This window comes from Oncorhynchus gorbuscha, linkage group LG10, assembly GCF_021184085.1.
Source record: "Oncorhynchus gorbuscha isolate QuinsamMale2020 ecotype Even-year linkage group LG10, OgorEven_v1.0, whole genome shotgun sequence".
NCBI lineage: Eukaryota > Metazoa > Chordata > Actinopteri > Salmoniformes > Salmonidae > Oncorhynchus > Oncorhynchus gorbuscha.
In genome coordinates this window covers 27,667,345-27,694,500 of record NC_060182.1, presented here as the reverse complement: position 1 = coordinate 27,694,500, position 27,156 = coordinate 27,667,345, and the positions used below count along the sequence as shown (strand labels likewise).

The 27,156-nt window shown below is 44.0% G+C and overlaps 1 protein-coding gene across 3 annotated transcripts; it reads left to right on the top strand.

Moving 5' to 3' along the window:
* The first annotated feature begins 549 nt into the window (after positions 1-549).
* Positions 550-26,864, top strand: LOC124045807 (AMP deaminase 1-like). 3 transcript variants are annotated; one of them, XM_046365456.1, is made up of 16 exons: positions 563-703; positions 8,157-8,162; positions 9,042-9,207; positions 11,398-11,563; positions 12,166-12,331; positions 12,449-12,671; positions 14,709-14,838; positions 15,581-15,775; positions 16,019-16,150; positions 16,237-16,400; positions 16,626-16,752; positions 17,008-17,171; positions 17,328-17,448; positions 17,564-17,737; positions 17,957-18,067; positions 26,316-26,864. In XM_046365456.1, exons 1-16 carry the CDS (start codon positions 682-684, stop codon positions 26,469-26,471), a joined length of 2,223 nt encoding a protein of 740 aa, XP_046221412.1. In that variant the 5' UTR covers positions 563-681; the 3' UTR covers positions 26,472-26,864. The 3 variants fall into 3 exon arrangements, with proteins under 3 accessions (XP_046221414.1, XP_046221412.1, XP_046221411.1); XM_046365455.1 differs by having other exon boundaries at positions 583-703; positions 8,151-8,162; XM_046365458.1 differs by lacking the exon at positions 8,157-8,162 and having other exon boundaries at positions 550-703.
* The last annotated feature ends 292 nt before the right edge of the window (positions 26,865-27,156 follow it).

The following is a 27,156-nucleotide window of genomic DNA, read 5'->3' as shown; positions in this document are numbered from 1 at the left end:
AAAGAAAGAACGAGAGAGAAAATTAGAGAGAGCATACTTAAATTCACACAGGACACCGTATAAGACAGGAGAAAAACTCCAGATATAACAGACTGACCCTAGCCCCCCGACACAAACTACTGCAGCATAAATACTGGAGGCTGAGACAGGAGGGGTCGGGAGACACTGTGGCCCTATCTGACGATACCCCCGGATAGGGCCAAACAGGCAGGATATAACCCCACCCACTTTGCCAAAGCATAGCCCCCACACCACTAGAGGGATACTTCAACCACCAACTTACCATCCTGAAACAAGGCCAAGTATAGCCCACAAAGATCTCCGCCACGGCACAACCAAATGGGGGGCTCCAACCTGGACAGGAAGATCACGCCAGTGACTCAACCCACTCAAGTGACGCAAATGAGTGTGTGCTTTTGAACTTGTAACACCAGACCCTCACCCTCTCTCCTGCTATGTGTACTTGTCAGTGAGAATTGGCATGTTAAAACTTAAAATAGAGTGGTGATGCGGAATCCTCTGTCATGCATCCAGTGTGGGCACAGCAAGCTCTGGTTACACAGCGCAAGCACAGTTTCATATTGCATTGGAGAGGCAGAGGGCTCCACACTTCCCGCTACACCAGACCAGTAGCTGACCAGCTTTGCCAGGCCTCAGGGATCGAGTTTGTGGAAGGGAACCATGCCTAAAGTCAATATGCCAGGTGAGTCGTCTGGTGGGTGCCACTGCTGCCACAGACTGCTGCCCCACTTCCAAGCCATGCCCAGGCCTGAGATTGTTGGTAGTCCTGTCATGCAGCATTGTAGCCAGTAGAACACAGGTTTCCAGAGTGCAGTATTTTATATATGAAAATGTAGTTCTTTCGTAAATAGCCTTTATTCAAGTACAATGATTTCTCGCTCTAATCATAATCTTCCAGGGTTTATATTTATTTAAAAGCTTGTTATTAAAGGGTGACTGCACTTCCTGATTTAACCTAGTGTTTCAACAATGATCATTAAGAAATGCTAGCAAGTTCATTTTGCGTGACCTGGGTGGGCTGGGTTTGCTTATTTTTGACCATTCCATTGGTCATCCTAAGGAGAGGTCTCTGCCCACCCGGGGCACCGGGCCATGCAAAGCAAACCTGAGTTGTCTTTTAACAGAAAACTACCACACATGTAAATAGGCAAAAGGGGGAATTAATTGTTGACATAATTGTAATCCAAACCAAATCCTCAAGTAAGTCATGAAGCAGTGACTAACCATACTCCGTTTTGGACGAGACTGACTGTATAACCAAAATGATCCTATTTACACTTTGTAGTACATTTTGACACTAGTATAAATGTTTGGCTCCTATCGATGCCACAAAGGCCAGTAAAGGGCAGTTGACCTTTAATGGACTACCCATATTTTATTGTGAACGTCAAACTCTAAATATGTGTTGGTAACTCAAATTTGATGGTCACTTACCTCTGCTGATTTTGTCAGGATCATTTTTCTTTCAGACAATCCATTCAGAAATGTTACTTGTAAAGATTTATACAGGATAAAAGTTCCTAATCTCAATTTGACTCAATATCAGAAAGCTTTGATATGTTGACTGACTAATCCAGTCGCACCAGGTCATGAGCACAGACTAGCCAACTGTTCAGGTGATAAATTCCCATTGAGGCACTTGTTTGTCTGTCAGTACCACACTGACGTTATAATTGGTGGGCAGAGAATTGGCTTGACAGCTTTAATACGAAGTCATTAAGGCGTAATTTGAGCCTCTACCTATGGACAAGCAATCCAAAATGACAAAATCCTTCAGAGTGTTGGGGAGTCTTTCCAGGTCCAGTATTTCTGTTATATATAGACATGACTATATGTTACATTGAACATGGATGTGGACCAATATGCATGTGGACCACTACAGTTGAAGTCGGAAGTTTACATACACCTTAACCAAATACATTTAAACTCAGTTTTTCACACTTCCTGACATTTAATCCTTGTAAAAATTAGGATCACCACGTTATTTTAAGAATGTGAAATGTCAGAATAATAGTAGAGAGTGATTTATTTCAGCTTTTATCTAATTCATCACATTCCCAGTGGGTCAGAAGTTTACATACACTCAATTAGTATTTGGTAGCATTGCCTTTAAATTGTTGAACTTGGGTCAAACGTTTCGGGTAGCCTTCCACAAGCTTCCCACAATAAGTTGGGTAAATTTAGGCACATTCGTCCTGACAGAGTTGGTGTAACTGAGTCAGGTTTGTAGGCCTCCTTGCTTGCACAAGGTTTTTCAGTTCTGCCCACACATTTTCTATAGGATTGAGATCAGGGCTTTGTGATGGCCACTCCAATACCTTGACTTTGTTGTCTTTAAGCCATTTTTGCCACAACCTATTGTATTCTTGGGGTCATTGTCCATTTGGAAGACCCATTTGTGACCAAGCTTTAACTTCCTGACTGATGTCTTGAGATGTTGCTTCAATATATCCACATCATTGTCTTTCCTCATGATGTCAACTATTTTGTGAAGTGCACCAGCCCCTCCTGCTGCAAAGCACCCCCACAACGTGATGCTGCCACCCCCGTGCGTCCTGTTTGGGATGGTTTTCTTCAGCTTGCAAGCGTCCCCCTTTTTCCTCTAAACATAACGATGGTCATTTTGGCCAAACAGTTCTATTTCTGTTTCATCAGACCAGAGGACATTTATCCAAAAAGTACGATCTTTGTCCTCATGTGCAGTTGCAAACCGTAGTCTGGCTTTTTTAATGGCAGTTTTGGAGCAGTGGCTCCTTCCTTGCTGAGCGTCCTTTCAGCTTATGTCATTATAGGACTTGTTTTTATTGTGGATACATGTGTACCTGTTTCCTCCAGCATCTTCACAAGGTCCTTTGCTGCTGTTCTGAGATTGATTGCACTTTTCACACCAAAGTACGTTCATCTCTAGGAGACAGAATGCATCTCCTTCCTGAGCGGTATGACGGCTGCGTGGTCCCATGGTGTTTATAATTGCGTACTATTGTTTTGTACAGATGAACGTGGTACCTTCAGGCGTATGGGAATTGTTCCCAAGGATGAACCAGGCTTGTGGAGATCTACAAAAACAATTCTGAGGTCTTGGCTGATTTCTTTTGATTTTCCCATGATGTCAATCAAAGAGGCACTGGTTTTGAAGGTATGCCTTGAAATGCATCCACAGGTACACCTCCAATTGACTGAAATTATGTCAATTAGCCTATCAGAAGCTTCTAAAGCCATGACATAATTTTCTGGAATTTTCCAAGCTGGTTAAAGGCACAGTCAACTTAGTGTATGTAAACTTCTGACCCACTGGAATTGTGATACAGTGAGTTATAAGTGAAATAATCTGTCTGTAAACAATTGTTGGAAAAATGACTTGTGTCATGCACAAAGTAGATGTCCGAACTGACTTCCTAAAACTATAGTTTGTTTACAAGAAATTTGTGGAGTGGTTGAAAAAAAAGAGTTTTCATGATTCCAACCTAAGTGTATGTAAACTTCCGACTCAACTGTATGTGTGTGATGCCTTTTAAGGTGTGTTTAGACAAGTAGCCCATTTCTAATCTTTTTTGTTCTTAGGCTATTGTTATCCAAACATTATGTTAAACAGCTGGGTCATGTGATGTCTTCCTTGGAATACCGGTACTGAATAGAACTGTATCATCACCCTCAGCACCCTGTAAGACTAACAAATTACTGTCATTCTAATCATAAGAGGGCATTGCTGCCTAACAGAAAATCTGCAGAATTGCTCCAGCAATGTATTCAAGGCATGGTCATGGCATTCCGCCAAGGTCTGGAATCCTTCCATAAGATCTCGAAGTAACTCCTTGTGTCTCCCAGTGGTGGCTCCTAGATAGGAGATGGCGTTGCGGAGCTGGTCCGAGTCTGCTGGGTCAGTCATGGCCAGTTCGTACTATCAAGGCTCAGGATAAGACCCAGATGCAGACAGTTCGACTCACCGATGTTTATTAACAAAATAGGGGTCAGGCAAATGACAGGTCAAGAGCAGGCAGAGGTCAGTAATCCAGGGCAGAGTCAGTAAGGTACAGAACAGCAGGCAGGCTCGGGGTCGGGGCAGGCAGAGGTCAGTAATCCACGGCAGTGTCAGAAATGTACAGAACGGCAGGCAGGCTCAGGTAGAAAGGTCAAAACTGGAAGAACTAAACTCAGCAAAAATAAATAAACGTCCCTATTACAGGACCCTTTCTTTCAAAGATAATTCATAAAATTCCAAATAACTTCACAGATCTTCATTGTAAAGGGATTAAACATTGTTTCCCATGCTTGTTCAATGAACCATAAACAATTAATGAACATGCACCTGTGGAACGGTCATTAAGATACTAATAGCATACAGACGGTAGGCAATTAAGGTCACAGTTATGAAAACTAAAGAGGCCTTTCTACTGACTCTGAAAAACACCCTGCTCATCTGTGTGAACGTGCCTTAGGCATGCTGCAAGGAGGAATGAGGACTGCAGATGTGGTCAGGGCAATAAATTGCAATATCCATACTGCGAGACACCTAAGACAGAGCTACAGGGAGACAGGACAGACAGCTGATTGTCCTTGCAGTGGCAGACCACGTGTAACAACACCTGCACAGGATCAGTACATCCGAACATCACACCTGCGGGACAGGTACAGGATGACAACAACAACTGCCCGAGTTACACCAGGAATGCACAGCCCCTCCATCAGTGCTCAGACTGTCCGCAATTGGCTGAGAGATGCTGGACTGAGGGCTTGTCGGCCTGTTGTATGGCAGACATCACTGGCAGCAATGTCGCCTATGGGCACAAACCCACCATCGCTGAACCAGACAGGACAGGCAAAAAGTGCTCTTCACTGACGAGTCGCGGTTTTGTCTCAACAGGGGTGATATTCGGATTCGCGTTTATCATCAAAGGAATGAGCGTTACACTGAGTTCTGTACTCTGGAGCAGGATCGATTTGGAGGTGGAGGGTCCGTCATGGTCTGGGGTGGTGTGTCACAGCATCATCGGACTGAGCTCATTGTCATTGCAGGCAATCTCAATGCTGTGCATTACAGGGAAGACATCCTCTTCCCTCATGTGGTACCCTTCCTGCAGGCTCATCCTGACATGAGCCTCCAGCATGACAATGCCACCAGCCATACTGCTCATTCTGTGCGTGATTTCCTGCAAGACAGGAATGTCAGTGTTCTGCCATGGCCAGCGAAGAGCCCGGATCTCAATCCCATTGAGCACGTTTGGGACCTGCTGGATTGGAGGGTGAGGGCTAGGGCCATTCTCCCCAGAAATGTCCAGGAACTTGCAGGTGCCTTGGTGGAAGAGTGGGTTAACATCTCACAGCAAGAACGGGCACATCTGGTGCAGTCCATGAGGAGGAGATGCACTGCAGTACTTAATGCAGCTGGTGGCCACACCAGATACTAACTTTTACTATTGATTTTGACCCCCCCCCCCCTTTGTTCAGGGACACATTATTCCATTCATGTTCGTTACATGTCCGTGGAACTTGTTCAGTTTATGTCTTTGTTGTTGAATCTTGGTATGTTCATACAAACAAGTACACGTTAAGTTTGCTGAAAATAAATGCAGTTGACAGTGAGAGGACATTTCTTTTTTTGCTGAGTTTAGAAAACAGGGACTAGAGAGAAAAGGCGCACGGGATAAAACACGCTGGTAGACTTGACGAGACAAGACAAACTAGCAACAGACCAACAAAAAACACCGATATAAATGCACAGGGGATAATGTGGGAAATGGGTGACACCTGGAGGGGGGTGGAGACAAGCACAAGAGAGGTGAAAAACATTTTTTCTTCATCCAAGGATAACGTATATAGCAGGAGTACTCAAGTACTATTTGAGAAGTTCCAGTCACACACATTTCCTAGGTGGCAAACATCTGGATGGATAATGTCAATTATCGGCGTAGTAACAGACCCCCACCTCGCCAACCCATGCAACCCCAAACTCTTCACACCCCTCTTGTTGGAGAGAAAATGTTATTGTTTTAAAGCCCATTTTCTGCAATTCTATGCATTCTTCCATGTCTAATGTGGTGTGTTTATATGATTTTTAATTGTTTTATTTACCGGCCTATTGACCCTGTTCTGTGTCCGGATCCGGTCCGCCAGTTGAGTATAGGGGGGTATAGAGAATAAATTAATCAAAGGTGGCCTGTCTCAGTGAGTCACTGTACATGGGAATGCATGACAGGAAACTCAACAGACACGATCCTCTTGGTTCTCCAGACTTGTTTGTGCTGTGAAGGGATGAGTAAATCTTTTCTTTCCCCCGTCTCCTGAATGTTGGAAATCTCATGGATGATTCTACTCTTTGCATGGATCTTAGAGATACAACATTAATAATTCCATTAAGCCTATTACTGGACTAAAATGCATGCTCAATAGAGAATCTATATTTAAAGTTGGGTTTAAAGGAGAAGTTCAGTATTTTACAACTCAACGTTGGATGGTTCCTCACCCTGAAAGTAGTCTATGGGCTAGGAGATACTGTAATCCATGGTTCGGTTTTCATTAAACTACAAACTTCAGCTAACTTTAGCCAACGCTAGCTAAAACTCCATGTAAGTGATAGGGGTACATTCCATAGGGGTACATTCATAGGGGTACATTCCATAGGGGTACATTCCATAGGGGTACATTCATAGGGGTACATTTCATAGGGGTACATTCATAGGGGTACATTCATAGGGGTACATTTATAGGGGTACATTCCATATGGGTACATTCCATAGGGGTACATTCATAGGGGTACATTCATAGGGGTACATTCCATAGGGGTACATTCATAGGGGTACATTCATAGGGGTACATTCCATAGGGATACATTCCATAGGGGTACATTCATAGGGATACATTCATAGGGGTACATTCCATAGGGATACATTCATAGGGGTACATTCCATATGGGTACATTCCATAGGGGTATTCCATAGGGGTACATTCATAGGGGTACATTTCATGGGGGTACATTCATAGGGGTACATTCATAGGGGTACATTTATAGGGGTACATCCCATATGGGTACATTCCATAGGGGTACATTCATAGGGGTACATTCCATAGGGGTACATTCATAGGGGTACATTCATAGGGGTACATTCATAGGGGTACATTCCATAGGGGTACATTCCATAGGGATACATTCATAGGGGTACATTCCATAGGGGTACATTCATTGGTGTACATTTATAGGGGTACATTCCATAGGGGTACATTCATAGGGGTACATTTCATAGGTGTACATTCATAGGGGTACATTCCATAGGGGTACATTCATAGGTGTACATTTATAGGGGTACATTCCATAGGGATACATTCATAGGGGTACATTCCATAGGGGTACATTCATGCAATGTAAAAAAAAAAAGTTTTAAAAAAGAAGAAAAGGCCAAATCACCACGTCAAACTAAGTTGATTTGAAATCATTTGGCCATGGATTTTAGAACATTGAACGCATGCCCCTATCATTTGATTTTATCTAGCATTGGCTAAATTTAACTTACAATTTTAATAGCTGGTAAAAAACAAACAAGCAAACCATAGATTACAGTTCATCTTGGCCCATATGCTACTGTCAGGGGGAGGAACCTAAACATCTAAACATTAGAAATTAACCAGTGTCTGACTGACCACTATTTTAGAACCATGACATACTGTTTTGCAATAACCTTAATTTAAACGTAACATGTTCCCTAAAAATCGTGATTCATATTCTACCAAAAACAATGACCGGTTGCCTTACTTCTTTCTGTAAGTAATTTCATGCTTGTTAATTCATGTTTAACCTCGATAAACATCCATTGCCACTTTAGTTGATTTTGTTGTGTCTTTTCAGTCATGTTGTGATTCATTGTTAGTATTTCATCAACACATTCATGAGTTAACTCAATTGACTATCATGTTCATTATCTCATGCTGAATCCTTGGATGGTTACATGTTGCATCTCAAAATGGGAAAAGGGTTTTCCGTCGTTTGATCAAATAAAACAGACCAGGGAAGGGTGTCTCATTCATTTGAATGTGTATTAACATGATCTAACTCATTAATTGAATCCGTAACCTGACTTTTATTTTGTTTCATTGGTTGCCTTTTGGTTTATCCTCTTCTCTCCCGCTGTGGAATGGAGTATCAGGTCAAAGTAAGTATGAAGGGTGAGAAGAAGACAGCAATGCTAGAGTAGCCTGACCCTTCGTCTATGTCCCACCATTGAAATGTGTGACTGCCAACATTCATTTACTCACTTATTTGTCATAGAATAGAGTTTGCAGTGGATGCTAGACAAATGAATAAGTCAATAAATGTATCAGTCTGATGGCGCATGAGGTTTCTGGGCCTTGTTGAGTCCAGAGATACTCTGACTCCAATGAACAAGATAGGCCAAGCGTTTCTGCAGTTGTGTAGTATCACAGCCTCTTTTTGTCTTGTTTGGCTCTAGAAGGCTGTTTTGTTTGTACTGTAGATATTGGATGTATCAGTAGAGCAAGCCTTTGAGTGTTTATGTGAGTCGTCGGGCCCTATTGTTTGTGCTGGATTACTGTAGCTCTGTGTGCATGGAACCTTGTGTTACCAGTCCAAGCTAGTGATCAGAGCTGTGTGAGTTGACGTTGGACCAAGTTCTGCTTGGTCTTATACACACACAAAGCATGCGCTGCTGGAGAGTGTTTTCAACGGCAGTAAGGTATGTCTAATGTTTCCCTCTGTGGTACTACCTTGTTGTTTACAAGATCATTTCAACCAATAATTTAAATCATGATGGATTTGACCATCCTAGCTTTCTTGATCATTCACACCTGTTGTATCTATGCTGTTGATAGCTTGTTTCATGTTCAGTGCTTGTTTCAGGTCAGCGCTCCATGTTGTCCATTTCATTGCATCTTGTCCTGTGTAGTACACTTAAAAGCTTTTGGGAAACAAAATGTGATGTGGCATATGACATAAGAAAAGTGCACACTTAGTAACTTGCTATTACCTTACAGAAAAATGGGGTGGGTAACACGTTTGTAAATGTTTCTGCCAGAGACCGATGAGCACATGCGTGCCTTTGCAGAGGAAGTCTTTGCATCGGAGACCAAAGGTGAGGGCGTCCGCGATGAGATTTCCTTGTTTGAAGAGCAAGATGACTGTCCCATCCTTAAACAGGAAATGGCCTACCACCTGCAGACTGAAGAAGATAATGAGAAACGGTGGGTATTAGCAGAGAGGAAGATGTGAAATAGAGGGTTTACTCCTGATATAAGTGGACGCACATGGCATTTCATCAACTTATATACACTACCGTTCAAAAGTTTGTCCTTGTTATAGAAAGAAAAGCACATTTTTTGTCCATTAAAATAACAGTGTAGACATTGTTAATGTTGTAAATGACTGTTGTAGCTGGAAACGACAGATTTTTTAAATGGAATATCTACATAGGCATACAGAGGCCCGTTATCAGCAACCATCACTCCTGTTGTGTTAACTAATCATTGTGTTAACGTTGTGTTAACTAATCCAAGTTTACCATTTAAAAGGCTAATTGATCATTAGAAAACCCTTTTGCAATTATGTTAGCACAACTGAAAACTGTTGTTCTGATTAAAGAAGCAATAAAACTGGCCTTCTTTAGACTAGTTGAGCATTTGGAGCCTCATCATTTGTGGGTTCAATTATTGGCTTGAAATGGCCAGAAACAAAGAACTTTCTTCTGAAATTCGTCAGTCTTTTCTTGAACTGAGAAATGAAGACTATTCGATGTGAGAAATTGCCAAGAAACTGAAGATCTCGTACAATGCTGTGTACTACTCCCTTCTCAGAACAGCGCAAAATGGCCCTAACCAGAATAGAAAGAGGAGTGGGAGGCCCCGGTGCATAACTGAGCAAGAGCACAAGTACATTCGAGTGTCTAGTTTGATAAAGCACTGTTCTGTGAAGGGAGTAGTACACAGCGTTGCACGGGATCATCAGTTTCTTGTAAATTTCTCTCATGGAATAGCCTTCATTTCTGTGGTAAACACAGGCTTAGATCTTATACGTTTTGTTCTATGATCATCTTCATCAGATAACGTAACTTTTTGTGAATTTTGAAGCATGTACGTAATTGTGAAAAGCACGTAAAGCACAAAGGCTTCATAATTCATAAAGGTCATTGTAGCTGACTTATATTAAAGGACAAAACTTATAAGATTTCCTAAGCCTGTGTTAACCTCGGCGTTTATCTCAAAAACCATACGAATGGCTGAACCATAGAGGTAACTCGTTTCTGTTTTTTAGGACTACAACAAGCTCTATGTCACGCTTGAATGGTGATGAACAAATTCAATTCAGTCAGTCGTTCTAAATACATTAGCTACCGCCAGCGACATGATACAAATGCCCAGCGGGAAGCACTTAGAAAACAGACCTTTGCACTGGTCATTCGCACCAGCTTGTCGTTATGTTAGCTAATCAAATCAAACTTTATTTGTCACGTGCCGAGTACAGCAAGTGTAAACCTTACTGTGAAATGCTTACTTACAAGCCCTTAACCAACAGTGCAGTCCAAGAAGAGTTAAGAAAATATTTACCAAACTAAAGTAAAAAGTAACGCAATAACAAAGCTATTTACAGGGGGTACCGAGTCAGTGTGCTGGGGTACAGGTTAGTTGAGGTAATTTGTACATGTAGGTTGGAGTGTCAATGTAGCAGCAGTGTACAAAACCAATGGAGAGGGGGTGTCAAATTAAATAGTCAGGTGGCCATTTTATTAATTGTTCAGCAAACTCATGGCTTGGGGGTAGAAGCTGTTAAGGAGCTTTTGGGTCCTGGACTTGGCTCTCCAGTACCGCTTGCAATGCGATAGCAGAGAGAACAGTCTACGACTTTGGTGACTGGAGTCTCTGACAATTTTATTGGCTTTCCTCTGACACTGCCTATTATATAGGTCCTGGATGGCAGGAAGCTTGGCCCCAGTGATGTACTGGGCTGTATGCACTACCCTCTGTAGCACCTTACGGTCAGATTCCGAGCAGTTGCCATACCAGGCAGTGATGCAACCGTTCACGATGCACTTGATGGTGCAGCTGTAGAACTTTTAATTGGCATGTCACGGTGATATCCAGATGGTGACCAATACAAGTTATTTCTCCCTCACCGATTGAACTAAATATCACTTCATATTAGCAGTTTTATCTAGCGCCATGCTGCTGTTGTTGCCAAGGCAGCTAACCAGCATAAGCTAACTAGCTGGGATGGGCTCATCAGGACGACGGTATGACTGACTGAACCGAATCCATTCGTCTCAGCTAGGTGACATATGTCATCAATTTGGGTGTACCAGGCATGTCCATATAGTCTCGCCCTTTACCTTATCACTAAATCCACTCTTTGTCTGTCGCACCTCCCCTGTCGCTCGGCAGTAAGAAGAGACTACAAAAGTGTCGCACCATGACTTTGCCACAGTCCATGAGTGACCAGGCCAGGAAGGTGCTGGCACCTGTGGCGGAGGTGTTGATGGACACCCCAACCTACCTAGAAGTGCCTGACTTCCAGAGAGTGGCCATCATTGGAGACTACGCCTCTGGGGTATTATATCTTAGCTATGTAGCCTATGTTTCTCTCTTATCCAGGTTAGACTTATTGAGATCAAATCCCCTTTGCAAGAGAGACCTGGTCCAACAGGATGGACCCGCTCATAAACGCATACATAACACACTATCTATGCTGCCTCCTCCCTCTCCCCCTCAAAAAGCAGCAAATGTCTTGTGGCTCGGGTGTGAACTTGACGACTATGGCTAGTATGTGTCTCTGGGTCTGGGTCATTAACCTCTTGTAGGGAAGCCTCCTCAAGGAATAGATCCCTCTACACTGGAGACTAGGAGCCCACAGCAGATGCCTGGGTATAAGTTTAAAAAAATGTCTCTGACACTTACAGAGAGAAATCATAAGGAGGATGTGGGGCCTGCTTATCAAACTGTTCACTTTCCCCTCTGCCAACTTAAGCATTACTACCTAACCCACTTATGAATATTATCAAATTATTTGGTCCCATTGTAAACTGACAACTTGCTGACAATTATCCGTTTGTGTTAGATCAGTGATTACTTCAAGGGATGGAGGGATGCATTTTTTTATTTTTAAGTATGGGAACAGGGCACTTATTCCATCATTCCCCTCGCTACTCATAGGTGACCATGGATGACTTTGAGCTTTCCTGTAAGGGTGTGTACCGTGCTCTGACCATCAGAGAGAAGTACATGAGGCTGGCCTACCAGCGCTTCCCCCTCACCACATCCCAGTACCTGAGGGACATTGAGGGAGAGCCCTTTAAGCCTGAACACTCCGTGCAACCAGGTAAGTGAATAGGCTGGCAAGTGTGAATGTAAATGCCTGGGGTATGCATGCAGTAGTTTCTCATGACAGATGATTACTGCCAAGAAAGTATCTAACAGCTACCATTTTGTTTGCCAGTCTTCACATCCCCACCCAAGGAGGGCGAGGACCCCTTCAACACCAAGTGCCTGCCCGAAAACCTGAGCTGGGTAGCGCGTATGAAGGACGGTGTCATCTACGTGTACAAAGACGCAGCAGAGGCCGACCAACACAAACCCATCGAGAACATGCCCGCCCCCCACTACGAAACCTTCATCGACGACATGAACTTCCTTATTGCTCTGATTGCACAGGGCCCAACGTGAGTTTTACTGCACAATGAGAGGTCAACTCCAACCTAATCTCATTACAAGACACTTCCTGCCAAATGCGAAGAGTCTGGTGGACCAAAGCGGAAAACTTGGCCTTGGTTAGCCAATACAGAACTTATTCGATGAGGTTTAACGGCGGTTGGCATCCAATACATTTTGCATTACCGCCACCTACTAGACTGGAGTACAACTCCCTTATACTTTGCTTGAAAGAATAAATAAATAAACAAGTAACCTACCATCTAACACTACACTCACAAAAAAATACAAATAATACAAAAGGACACCACACTTCTCTACTATTTAAATCTATTAAGTCCTACCTCAGGCCAACAACCTGAAAGGATGGGGCACCACCACTTAACACACCCTGTAACTCTTCTGATGTCAAGTCTCGCACACCCAAATACCTCTCTGCAGCTGCCACCACAACCTCAACTTTCTGTGACTTACGTTCCATTCCTGCAGGACAGTTGATAACCATTGCTGTAAATGCAAAAAAATCCAATCTTACGGAATAATATATATCACTTGTTGTCCTATCCTTCTGTACTGGTACAGATCTACTACTCACACCACTCCTCCCAGGATCCCTCCTCTTTGACCCATCTTCCTCTACATTCTTCACTGCCTCAGCATATGACAACTTCTGCATTACTCTAACCCTGGAAACCTCAACCTGCCTCTCTCACACAGGACATTTCTGACCCCCACCCCCATGGGCACCCCTACAATTAACACATACCACTACTTTCCCCAATGCTATACATTCCTTTGTCTCATGTCCTTCTGCACACTTCTCACACCTAGGAACCTCCCTCCTACACACTGCTGCCACATGCCCATAAGCTTGACACCTGTAACAACGTAATGTATTCAGCACAAAGGTTCGTACAGGATCACTTATACAGTGGGGCAAAAAAGTATTTAGTCAGCCACCAATTGTGCAAGTTCTCCCACTTAAAAAGATGAGAGAGGCCTGTAATTTTCATCATCTTCAACTATGACAGACAAAATTAGACAACAAATCTAGAAAATCACATTGTAGGATTTTTAAATGAATTTATTTGCAAATTATGGTGGAAAATAAGTATTTGGTCATCGACAAACAAGCAAGATTTCTAGCTCTCACAGACCTGTAACTTCTTCTTTAAGAGGCTCCTCTGTCCTCCACTCGTTACCTGTATTAATGGCAGGTCACACCCATTGAATTCTGTTGTCATTCCCACTAAGCTAACTTTTAAACGTTGATGTTTTTACATTTTTAGTCATTTAGCAGATGTGCTTATCCAGAGCGACTTTGAGTGCATACATTTTCCTCTTTGTTCATACGAGGCCCCCATGGGAGTCAAACCCACAACCCTGGCGTTGCAAGTGCCATGCTCTACCAACTGAGCTCATGGGACTATGTCCTATGCTTATCTGCACTTAGTCCAAGAATGTACGCTTAAGGAATGTAGGCGTTACTCCTTAATAAGATCCTAACTCCATAAAGGTGTGTAGTAATTGTTTTTTTGAAAATGATATCAAAGATATGTTCCACAAGCTATGCGTGTTCATGTTCAGACAGAGCATTGAGCATTTTAACACATAAGTCTCCCTAGAAGAGGATACCTTCATCAATAGACGCTAAAGGTAGTTAGCATCTATGAATTTGGTAATATGTGCTGTGTGCAATAACCTGGGAGCGAGGTTAACTCCAACCCAGCAGAGTCACAGTAGTGTGTATGTGGTGGCTTTTGATCCAACCCTGCTTAAACACTTGCATCAAGTGAGCTAGGCTGCGTTTACACAGGCAGACCATTTCTGATCTTTTTTTTCTTTCAACTAATTGGTCTTTTGACAAATCAGATCAGCTTTTGCCAATAATTGGGCAAAAGATTAGAATTGGGCTACCTGTATAAATGCAGCCTTAGGGCTGGTCTGGAACAAATAATCCAACATACGGACTACATATCACACCATGAAATGCCTAACAACTTTACAAGATCCACATTACATTTTTGTCTTTCTTTCCTGGGTGGCAGTAAGACGTACAGTCACCGTCGTCTGAAGTTCCTCATGTCCAAGTTCAACGTGCATGAGATGCTGAACGAGATGGAGGAGATGAAGGAGCTGAAGCTGAACCCCCATAGGGACTTCTACAACTGCAGGAAGGTAGACAGCTGCCACCTTACAAAACATATTAGTATTGGCCTAGCTTATTAAACCTAAGACCTCTTGGTGTAATGGTTAAGGTGCTGGCTTAACACACACGCACAACCAGACATTGATTTATTGATCGGAAATTACAGAACAATTACTAGGATTTTCTGCCTGTAGCAACAATAGTGGATAATGCTGAAAATACCGGTAAAAGCAGGTTTTGGCTAGGTAGTATACAGTTTGTCAGAGTGTACTTTTTGTAGCCGGTTAGGAGAATTAGATTAAATTTATGAAAATCACATTTTTGGCATTTTTGGCATCAATTTGACATAAGCTGTATCCTCCCTAGTCATGAACGTAAAAGCACAGTGCCTCCATTTCTGCACCTAAAAGTAAGGCCCTAGACATTGTCAATCACAGAGCACATTCAACACTGAAAAGAACTGCCTGTAACAGGGAAATATTCACCCTGTTTACACCAGTTTCATTTCATTGATAAAAATGACAGCAATAACAAAATTACAAAAAAGACCGTTCAACAGATATCTTATATTTGTGAATGCAAAAGACGTCTATGGGCTTTAGAGTAGGCTACTTTAACTTCCTACAACCTGGGTGCGACTTCCGCTTCTGCTCGCAAATAGCAAATGTTGTGTGCTCTTCTCCCCCTGTTGTTCAAGCAGTGTCAGTACACCACAAAGAGAACTCATAATAACTATTTTTTGTCTCATAACTCCTGTGTGTGCTGTTGTAGGTCGACACCCACATCCATGCAGCTGCCTGCATGAACCAGAAGCACCTCCTGCGCTTCATCAAGAAGTCATACAGGGTGGACGCTGACCGTGTAGTGCAAAATATTAAGGGCAAAGATGTGACCATGAAGGAACTGTTTGCCAACCTCAACCTACATCCCTATGATCTCACTGTCGATTCCCTGGATGTGCACGCTGTGAGTCCTACCTCTAGCTAGTGTAGCGTTCAAAGGGGAAATGCAGTCCTGTGGCCAAAGTGAAAGTGTGATACGACCTCCTGTGTAATAAAGTTCCAGACCTCTTGGCAGAAGCTGTAGATTGCTTATATAGTCAAATCCATATAGTGAAACAATATGCAGCTTTGATATTTGTATTATTTTTCCATTGCCAGTGTGTACATTCCCTGGTCTTACATGCTTCTCTCACCCTCTTCTCTCAAGGGCAGACAAACCTTTCAGCGTTTTGACAAGTTCAATGCCAAGTACAACCCTGTGGGAGCCAGTGAGCTGCGTGACCTGTACATGAAAACAGAGAACCACATCGACGGAGAGTACTTTGCCAGGATCATTAAGGTTAGACTGCTATGGCTGAGTTAGTATCCCTTTTGTAAACACTGCTTAATTACAATCAGCTAATTTTCCATGTTTTTCGCACCCAGGAAGTGGCATCTGACCTGGAGGATGCCAGGTACCAATATGCCGAGCCCCGTCTTTCCATCTATGGCTGTAATCCTAACGAGTGGACCAAGCTCTCCGGCTGGTTCAACAAGCATAGAGTCTTCTCCCCTCAACTCAAGTGGATGATTCAAGTGCCCAGGATCTAGTAAGTTCTATCCCTCTGTTCATCAGTGAATGTACCCTTTTTACCATTAGATTCTTCAGGAAGTGTTAGAAATACTTGTTTATGAGCGTTATGTTGGCACTCAAAGTAAAAAACAAAACCTGAACAGAATATATTTTTAAATGGCTCTCTAATTAATGATATTTGTGCATTTCAAATAATGTCTGACTAACTTCTAACTGCTCATTCTCTGTACTTCCACCTCAGTGACATCTTTAGAGGCAGGAACTTTGTGCCCCACTTTGGAAAGATGCTGGAGAACATCTTCATGCCTATTTTCCAGGCCACCATCGAACCCCACGCCAACCCTGAGCTCAGCATCTTCCTCAAGCATGTGAGTGAGACTGGCATAAGAGACCAGGGATAAAGGAGGTTTACATTTTTTATTTATAATTTCAAGGGGTATTTCACTCGAATGTCCTAATTCATGATTGTTTTACAGCCTTGATGGAAATGTTTTCAGAAGGGAGAAATTCGATTTTTTAAATTTGACATTTTCAATCACTTTATAAAAAGAAAGATTGGTATGTCGAAAATGCATTGAATATCAAGGCAATCTCTTAATTCTCCATCTTTCTCTGTTCTGTAGGTGACAGGTTTCGACAGTGTGGATGACGAGTCCAAGCACAGTGGTCACATGTTCTGCACCAAGAGCCCCAAGCCAGAGGAGTGGGACATTGTCAAGAACCCCTCCTACAGCTACTACATCTACTACATGTATGCCAACATCACTATCATCAACCAGCTACGCAAGTGAGTATCACATGTCAAATCACAATCCACATGTCCTTCAAGAAATTGTTTCAGAAAAAGTACAAATCAGACATGATACACCCGTGTCATTATCAGTGTCTTAGAGTGCATGACCATCATTCTGTCTCTGAGTCTGTGTTTATGTTTGCTTCCTAGAGCTAGGGGAATGAACACCTTCCAGTTCAGGCCCCACTGTGGAGAGGCTGGAGCCGTCACCCATCTGCTGGCCTCCTTCATGACCGCTGACAACATCTCTCATGGCCTCAATCTCAAGAAGGTTAGTAACCTCTCCAAACAAAATAGCCTTCTCTCTTTGGCACCATCAACACATGACACAACTAACTCCTACGGTCTTAATGTTGATGTTTGTATTTAACACTCCCACCCAACAGAGCCCCGTGTTGCAGTACCTCTACTTCCTGGCCCAGATTCCCATTGCCATGTCTCCACTCAGCAACAACAGTCTCTTCCTGGAGTATGCCAAGAATCCTGTTCTGGAGTTCCTCAAGAAGGGCCTGATCGTCTCCCTGTCCACTGATGACCCTATGCAGTTCCACTACACCAAGGTGAGGCCAAATTGGGTTCCCGTCCGGTACTGTCTGTGTTGTGTAGGATGATATGTATGTTTGGGGCTCTCTTGGTTCATGTTGGTGCATTACGTGCCAATCAACTGACCTAGGGTGCCGTTCATCAGTTTAACCTTTAAGTTCAAAATGGCAATGGTTGATAGAGAGTAAGCAAGATGCCCAGCTCACCAGCTCACTCTGCTCTGACTGTGTCCTCAGGAGCCCCTGATGGAGGAGTACGCCATTGCAGCCCAGGTGTTCAAGCTCAGCACCTGTGACATGTGTGAGATCTCCAGGAATAGTGTGCTGCAGAGTGGCCTGTCTAATGAGGTAACAAACCCAACAGACGACAAACAGGATAAACAATACACTGCCTCAGAGACCCACAATTTATCCACACTGTGGCCTGAATTGTCAGTATATATATATATATATATATGTATATATATACAGTTGAAGTCGGAAGTTTACATACACTTAGGTTGGAGTCATTAAAACTTGTTTTTCAACCACAACCACTAACAAACTATAGTTTTGACAAGTCGGTTAGGACATCTACTTTGTGCATGACACGAGTCATTTTTCCAACAATTGTTTACAGACAGATTATTTCACTTGTAATTCACTGTATCACAATTCCAGTGGATCAGAAGTTTACATACACTAAATTGATTGTGCCTTTAAACAGCTTGGAAAATTCTAGAAAAATATGTCAAGGCTTTAGAAGCTTCTGATAGGCTAAAACAAATCAAATCAAATCTAATTTTATTTGTCACATACACATGGTTAGCAGATGTTAATGCGAGTGTAGCGAAATGCCTGTGCTTCTAGCTCCGACAATGCAGTAATAACCAACAAGTAATCTAACTAACAATTCCAAAACTACTGTCTTATACACAGTGTAAGGGGATAAAGAATATGTACATAAGGATATATGAATGAGTGATGGTACAGGGCAGCATACAGTAGATGGTATCGAGTACAGTATATACATATGAGATGAGTATGTAGACAAAGTAAGCAAAGTGGCATAGTTAAAGTGGCTAGTGATACATCTATTACATAAGGATGCAGTCGATGATATAGAGTACAGTATATACGTATGCATATGAGATGAATAATGTAGGGTAAGTAACATTATATAAGGTAGAGACTGAAAAACAGCGTCTATCTCAAGGCCATCAGACTGTTATACAGCCATCACTACCATTGAGTGGCTGCTGCCAACATACTGACTCCACTACAGCCACTGGAAAAATGGATGTAATAAATGTATCACTAGCCACTTTAAACAATGACACTTCATATAATGTTTACATACCCTACATTACTCATTTCATATGTATATACTGTACTCTATACCATGTACTGCATCTTGCCTATGCCGTTCTATACCATCACTCATTCATATTTTTTTTTAATGTACATATTCTTATTCATTCCTTTACACTTATGTGTTTAATGTAATTGTTGTGAAATTGTTTGGTTAGATTACTAGTTGGAAATTACTGAATTGTCAGAACCAGATGCACAAGCATTTTGCTGCACTCGCATTAACATCTGCTAACTATGCGTATGTGAAAAATAAAGTTTGATTTGATTTGACAGGCCGAAAGGCCGCTCAGCAAGGAAGAAACCACTGCTCCAAAACCGCCATAAAAAAGACAGATTACAGTATGCAACTGCACATGGGGACAAAGATCGTACTTTTTGGAGAAATGTCCTCTGGTCTGATGATACAAAATTGAACTGTTTGGCCATAATGACCATCGTTATTTTTGGAGGAAAAAGGGGGAGGCTTGCAAGCCGAAGACACCATCCCAACCGTGAAGCACGGAGATGGCAGCATCATGTTTTGGGGGTGCTTTGCTGCAGGAGGGACTGGTGCACTTCACAAAATAGATGACATCATGAGGTGGGAAAAGTATGTGGATATATTTGAAGCAACATCTCAAGACACCAGCCAGGAAGTTAAAGCTTGGTCTCAAATGGGTCTTCCAAATGGACAATGACCCCAAGCATACTTCCAAAGTTGTGGCAAAATGGCTTAAGTACAACAAAGTAAAGGTATTGGAGTGGCCATCACAAAGCCCTGACATCAATCCCGTAGAAAATTTGTTGGCAGAACTGAAAAAGTGTGTGCGAGCAAGGAGGCCTACAAACCTGACTCAGTTACACCAGCTCTGTCAGGAGGAATGGGCAAAAATTCACTCATTATTGTGGGAAGCTTGTGGAAGGCTACCTGAAACGGTTGACCAAGTTAAATAATTTAAAGGCAATGCTACCAAATACTAATTGAGTGTAACTTCTGATCCACTGGGAATGTGATCAAATAAATAAAAGCTTAAATAAATCATTCTCTCTACTATTATTCTGACTTCTGTTGGTGTTATCATACTGGAGAGGGAATGCAAAACAATGACGCTGGACAGAGTGGATTTCAGTTGTAACAAAAGGCAGTTTATTTAGTCAAAAGATATCTTGTCCTGCATTTTTACGTGCACGGACCTTATTCATATAACTCAGTAGGGAGTCAGGTGAAAAAGGGACCTAAACAGAGGTTACAGTAGTTTTTATACATTGAATAATGTAGGTAGAGTCTTGTTGTGTCGCCTTCTGAATGGTCCCGAAGGGTTGGAGGCGGACCTGCTCTAGCCAGAGTAGGAGCCCCATTGGTGCACAGCAGAGTCCTCTGCTCTGGGCACTCGACCAGTAGAGGGGGGAGTGAAGTGTGTGTGTTCGTGCAATGGAATGTCTGTGTGTCCCGGGGTCATAAGATAAGGAGAACTGAGAGGGGCATTTGGTGGCTGGCTGTGTGTGTTGGTTCCTGTTTTAGCAGGGGTATGTGCAATGACTTGAGTCAGGCGGATTAGTTTGGCGCTCATGAGGTGTGTTGTGCAATCTTTAATTCTATGGTCACAAACAGGCTCTTAAAGCAGCCTGAGTGTGCTTGATATATGAGCTATGTGTATGAATATTTATATATATATTGTGAGCGTACCAAGTAATTAGGCGTCACTCTAAAGCGGGAAGGTGGAATAAACGAGTCAGGAGTAGGTTTTTCTGATTGAACATGGTTCTCTATTGAGGGTATTTTGTCAACAAAAACATTAACATAATCAATGAAAAATCTTCCAAGGAAAAAAACACATCTTCTCCAGATGAAACAAGAACACAATAGGATAATCTTTAAACTACAACAAACATAAATCACGGGTTTGTCACCATCTTCGTGGTTCTTTCAGCACAGCTTCTCTCTCTCGGTGGCCATCTTCCAGAGATAGTTTCCCCCACTCTGCTGGTTCCATTCTCTCTTTTATAGGGGAAGGAGAGTATCTCATTAGTACCGTCAGCTGTGCTTAATTGACTCTGGTTACCTGGTCTCCCATGCTTTGTTGGGCTACTATCCATGAGCCCAGCCTGCCCTCTAGAGGTCCTTCCACATACCTTCCCCCCCAGGACCGAACCGGAGGGTCGGGCGCCAGACGCACCGTCTTGGTCGCATCGGGACAGCGCGTCTGCATTCCCGTTCCTCGATCCGGCCCTGTGGATGACATGGAAAGAGAACGGTTGTAAAGACAAAAACCATCTGGCTATTCTGTTGTTATTGTTTCTCTTACCAGCCATCCACGTGAGGGGCGCATGGTCAGTAACTAATGCAAACCTCCAACCCAGTAGGTAGTACCGGAGATAATCGAGGGCCCACTTGATGGCTAAGGCCTCTTTCTCTACGGTCGCATACCTCTGTTCCCGATCGCCGAGTTTCCTACTAATGAAGAGAATCGGCTTCTCTCTTCTCTCACCCGGAGCTAGTACGGCCCCGAGCCCTGTATCCGAGGCGTCGACCTGCCGAATGAACTCTTGTGAGAAGTCCGGAGCCTGTAGAACGGGATCAGAACACAGGCCATCTTTTAACAATTGAAAGGCCTCTTCCGCCTCGTCTTTCCACTCTACCTGGTTTGGCAGGTTTTTCCTGATGAGGTTTGTGAGGGGGTTGGCAATGGTTGCATATCCCGGGATAAAACGGCGATAATATCCTGTTATCCCTAAGAAGGCCCGAACGTCTCGCTTGGTCCGGGGTCGAGGCCAGTCACGAATTGCCCTGGTCTTCTCTGCCTGCGGGCGTATTTTCCCATTCCCCACGGTATACCCCAGGTATTTCGCGTCGGACAGGCCCAGGCAGCATTTATTTGGATTGGCTGTCAACCCTGTGGCTTCCAAACTCACGAGCACCGCCCGTAATCGCAGGAGGTGACTATCCCAGTCCTCGCTGTGGATGACCACATCGTCTATGTACGCCGCTGCATACTCTTGATGGGGCCGTAGAATGGCATCCATGAGGCGTTGGAAGGTTGCAGCGGCTCCGTGCAGCCCGAAGGGCATCCTCACATACTGGAAAAGCCCTTCTGGGGTGGCGAAGGCAGTCTTTGGGCGATCCTCCGGAGCCACCGGCACTTGCCAATATCCCTTCGTCAAATCCAGGGTAGTGATGAACTTGGCCTTTCCTAAGCGCTCCAAGAGTTCATCCACTCGGGGCATGGGGTACGCATCGAATGTAGAGATGGCATTCACGCCCCTAAAGTCGTTGCAGAGTCTCATACTACCATCGGCTTTGGGGACCAGGACTATGGGACTGGACCACTCGCTCGTCGAGGGCTCGATCACACCCATCCTCAACATCTCCCTCACCTCTTTCTTAGCGATGACTCGGCGAGCCTCAGGAATCCTGTAAGGGCGGATATGCACTTTCTTGCCGGGTTCAGTGTGGATATGGTGGAACAGGACATCTGTTTGTCCTGGGAATGGAGAGAATATTCGACCAAAGTTCATAATCAGCTTGTCTAGCTGTCTTGACTGCTCCGGTAGGAGAGTTTGGCCACGGCGCACCTGTGGTAGAGCCTCTTTTTTTTCTTTGCCCTCCAGGGCCATCAAAGCCACCTCCTCCTCTCGTCCATGGTACTTCTTCAGCAGGTTTATGTGATAGAGTTGGACCTTCTTCCTCCTGTCAGGTTGCTTGATGAGGTAATTGACTGGTGAGACCCTTTTCATTACCTCGTAGGGCCCCCTCCACTGCGCCAGCAAGCGATGTTCGGCTGTGGGCACAAGCACCATCACTTTCTCTCCCACGGTGAACTCACAGGGGGTCGCAGATTTATCATAGGCCCGGCCTTGGGTCCTTTGGGCCTTCTCCATATGCTCCTTGACTATGGGCCACACTGCTGACAGGCGGTCTCTCATCAGGGTAACGTGTTCTATTGTGGATCGAAAGGGGCATGGTTGGGTCTCCCAGGTCTCCTTGGCTAAGTCGAGGATTCCTCGACAGGGTCTGCCATAGAGCAATTCAAACGGCGAGAATCCAGTGGATGCCTGAGGTACTTCTCGCAGGGCAAACATTAAGTGTGGGAGAAGCATGTCCCAGTTTTTCCCATCTCGGGACACCACTCTTCTCAACATGCTTTTAATTGTTTTGTTCAAGCGTTCACACAACCCATCTGTTTGAGGGTGGAATATGCTTGTACGTATCTGTTGAACCTGATATAACCGACACAAGTCCTTCATAAACCGGGACATGAACGGGGTTCCTTGATCGGTTAAGATCGTCTTGGGAAGGCCCACACGAGAGAACATCAGGAATAATTCCTTGGCAATTCCCTTTGACGACATGTTACGCAGGGGTATGGCCTCCAGGAACTTGGTAGCATAATCTATAACCACTAGGATGTACTCGTGTCCTCTGGCGGATTTTGGGAGGGGTCCTACGAGGTCCATAGCTATGCGTTCAAAGGGAGTCTCTATGATGGGGAGAGGAATCAAAGGGTTACGTAGGTGTGGCCGTGGGGCTGTACGTTGACATTGATCACACGTCTTACAATACCTGGCCACATCTCGGGTGACACGGGGCCAATAGAATCTCTGCATGATTCTGTGAATAGTCTTGTCTCGTGCCAGGTGTCCTCCTAGGACGTGGGAATGGGCTAACTGTAGAACTGTATCCCTGTATGGTCTAGGCACCATTAGTAATTCCTGGTTTTCCCCCCTTCGTCGTACGACCCAGTATAAGAGACCCCGCCTGATTGCATAGTAAGGAAGAGGGGGCTCACCTGATCCATCGACGTTCCTCCCGTCGATCACCTTCACCTTCCTCATGGCCTCCCTTAGGTCTGGGTCTCTATGCTGCGAGGTGCCGAACTGTCCCTTCAATTCCTGGGGCAGGTCAACCTCAGTAGAGGGATGTGGAGGTTGTTCCACATCCCCATCAGGGGAGACCGAGGAGAATCCCTTCCAGGTTCCCTCCTCGGATGGAGCTTCAAATATATCCCTTAGTGCCTGGTTGCTCCTTCCTTCCTGCGTTGTGTATAACCCTTCACAGGTGTCTTCATCGGTGGTTTCCTGGAATATCTGTCGTAAACGTTGGGTCGCTATTTCTTCCTCTGCAGTAGAGGACGAGGACGCGGCTACGTCTCCTTGTAGTACTACTACCTTGGGCTTGGAGATTCTCTTCTTTCCTGTCCCCCTTCTTCCCGTGCATAACGTCATCTGCCGAAGCTCCTTATATAGGGGACAGTCTCTCCCGATCAATAATGGCACCTTCAGCTGGGGCACTTTCCCTGCCCTGACTGTACACCTTCCTTTTGGAGTGAGAATAGGCAGATTCACAGTGGGGTAATAGTGGGTGTCTCCATGGATACAGGATACAGCTACTTTGTCTGGTAGCAGTGTTGCGGAGGTCACCATCCGCTCCTCTACTAACGTAACCATACTTCCCGAGTCGAGAATAGCTACCACATCTTGTCCTTCAACTCGCACCGGAATCTATGAGGCTGGGGCTATCTCTGCTAACCAACAGTGTTGATCCTGCCCTCTCAAAACGGGATGTGTGGGGGTAGGCAGTGACGACTCCGTGACCATGGGCTCATCCTTGCTAGGACATTGTGGGGCATAATGGTTGGGAGACTGACACTTATAACATCGACCCGGCTGTGTGGTGGCTGACTTCTCCCACCTCCGGGGGGGGCTTGGACGTTTCGGTGGCAGGCACGCCGGGGTGAGTCGTGGTACGGGATTGGACGACTCCTTCCGTTCCTCCTTGTCACTTTTTAACAACTCCCCTGTAGACTGATATGTTTCCACCGCCTGGGCTATTTCGTCGGCTGACAACGGGTTGGCTTGCCCCACAACCCTTTTTAAGTCACTGGGTAATTCTCTCAATATCTTGTCCACTACGAGAGTCTCTATCACATGTCCTACTCCCTTTCCAGGTTCTAGCCACTGTTTTGTCAGTCGTATTAAGGCGAAGATCTGGGCACGGACGGGTTGATCGGCTGTATAGGTCCATTGATGGAACTTTACAGCCCTATCTCTGGCAGTCAGCAGGTACCGGGACAGGATCTCGGTTTTTAGTCGCCCATAGTCCGCAGCTTCGCGGGAATCCAGGTCAAAATAGGCTTCCTGAGCCACCCCGGTCAAAAGAGGAGGTAATGCGCTAGCCCATTCTGTGGGCGGCCACTCTTCCAAGGTGGCCGTCCTTTCGAAGGTCATGAGGAAGGCCTCAATATCATCCTCCTTGGAGAGACGAGGTAAGATGGCGTGAGCAGCCGCTCTTGGCCTAACTCTAGGTTCTTCTCGTCGACTCAGCTGTTGTTGCAGGAGTTCTATGGTTGTCTGCTGTGCCGTGATCAATTGTTGTAGTAGGGCGTTATCCATCGTTCTTGAATGGTTCCTCCGGGTCTTCTGGAAGAATATTAATTTACTCACTTATCCTTGTGTCACTCGTCCACCTAATGCCCGCATCCTCCACCAATGTGAGCGTACCAAGTAATTAGGCGTCACTCTAAAGCAGGAAGGTGGAATAAACGAGTCAGGAGTAGGTTTTTCTGATTGAACATGGTTCTCTATTGAGGGTATTTTGTCAACAAAAACATTAACATAATCAATGAAAAATCTTCCAAGGAAAAAAACATATCTTCTTCTCCAGATGAAACAAGAACACAATAGGATAATCTTTAAACTACAACAAACATAAATCACGGGTTTGTCACCATCTTCGTGGTTCTTTCAGCACAGCTTCTCTCTCTCGGTGGCCATCTTCCAGAGATAGTTTCCCCCACTCTGCTGGTTCCATTCTCTCTTTTATAGGGGAAGGAGAGTATCTCATTAGTACCGTCAGCTGTGCTTAATTGACTCTGGTTACCTGGTCTCCCATGCTTTGTTGGGCTACTATCCATGAGCCCAGCCTGCCCTCTAGTGGTCCTTCCACAATATATGACAAATTTCACATTCTTAGAATAAAGTGGTGATCCTAACTGACCTAAAACAGGGAATTTTTACTAGGATTAAATGTCAGAATTGTGAAAAACTGAGTTTAAATGTATTTGGCTAAGGTGTATGTAAACTTCCGACTTCAACTGTAAATATTTTTACCAAGACATGCCATGATTCATGGTTAATTTCAGGCTTTTCAAGCATTTTGTTACGTTACAATACACAATAAAGCAATGTGTTGGATTACACAACACTGTCGTAGACTGCCATGGCTAAATTTCCTCTGAACCTTGTTGCCTTGGGTTTTTATCTACAGGAGAAGACTCACTTTCTGGGTGCCGACTATCTGAAGGAGGGCCCTGAGGGCAACGACATCCGCAAGACCAATGTGGCCCAGATCCGTATGGCCTATCGCTACGAGACACTGTGCTATGAGCTCAACCTCATCAAGGAGGGTCTGAAGACTGACTGATAAATCTTAGATATGATGTTTTATGTTGACAGCTCCTGCTAAATGTATCGATTCTTTAAGACAAACCCTTATTGTGTACTAGTGTTCTCTCCATGGCAAACCACATGGTCTATTTATCAGAATGGGTCGTGTGCTTTTAGTGTTATCTCGTGGCTATGTTCAACCCCGTTAAATTTAACATATGTTTAATTTAACATACATGTAACATAAGTGTTGCATATGTAGTGATCATCCTGTATGATGTATTCCATCTTTTCATTTAATTGGTTTCACTGGTCTTTTACTTGTTTATGTGAAAACAGATTTCATGCTTAATGTGCCATATTGTGGGATGACACAATTACAATAAGGATTTAAAAACAAATAAATAAAATGTCAAATGGTTTCATTTGATTTCTGTATGAATCTCTTTTGTCAAACCAAACCATGACTGAATTGATTTGCTTAAATTGATACCTTGCCCCGTCAATTGCTTATTTCAGAGCGGATACAAATGACATATTCCTGTGATTGTGTCAATCTGCCTCCTCCATCCAGTTGTCGATGACAGCAGGAGCTGGTGACGTTTTAGCTCCCAGGATCAATATGGAGCCCCCTAAAAACTCTCACTTGGTTCGAGTTGTGCCACTAGCTCATTTTTTGGTGCCTGCTTATTCCTTGCTGTCCAAGATTGGTGGACGGTAGT

Excerpts from the sequence above, each read along its gene's own strand:
- LOC124045807 (XM_046365455.1), top strand. The coding sequence starts at position 682 with ATGCCTAAAGTCAATATGCCAG. Across the intron at positions 15,776-16,018 it reads ATTCCCTGGATGTGCACGCT|GGCAGACAAACCTTTCAGCG; the intron begins GTGAGTCCTACC and ends TCTTCTCTCAAG. Across the intron at positions 16,401-16,625 it reads ATTCAAGTGCCCAGGATCTA|TGACATCTTTAGAGGCAGGA; the intron begins GTAAGTTCTATC and ends CTTCCACCTCAG.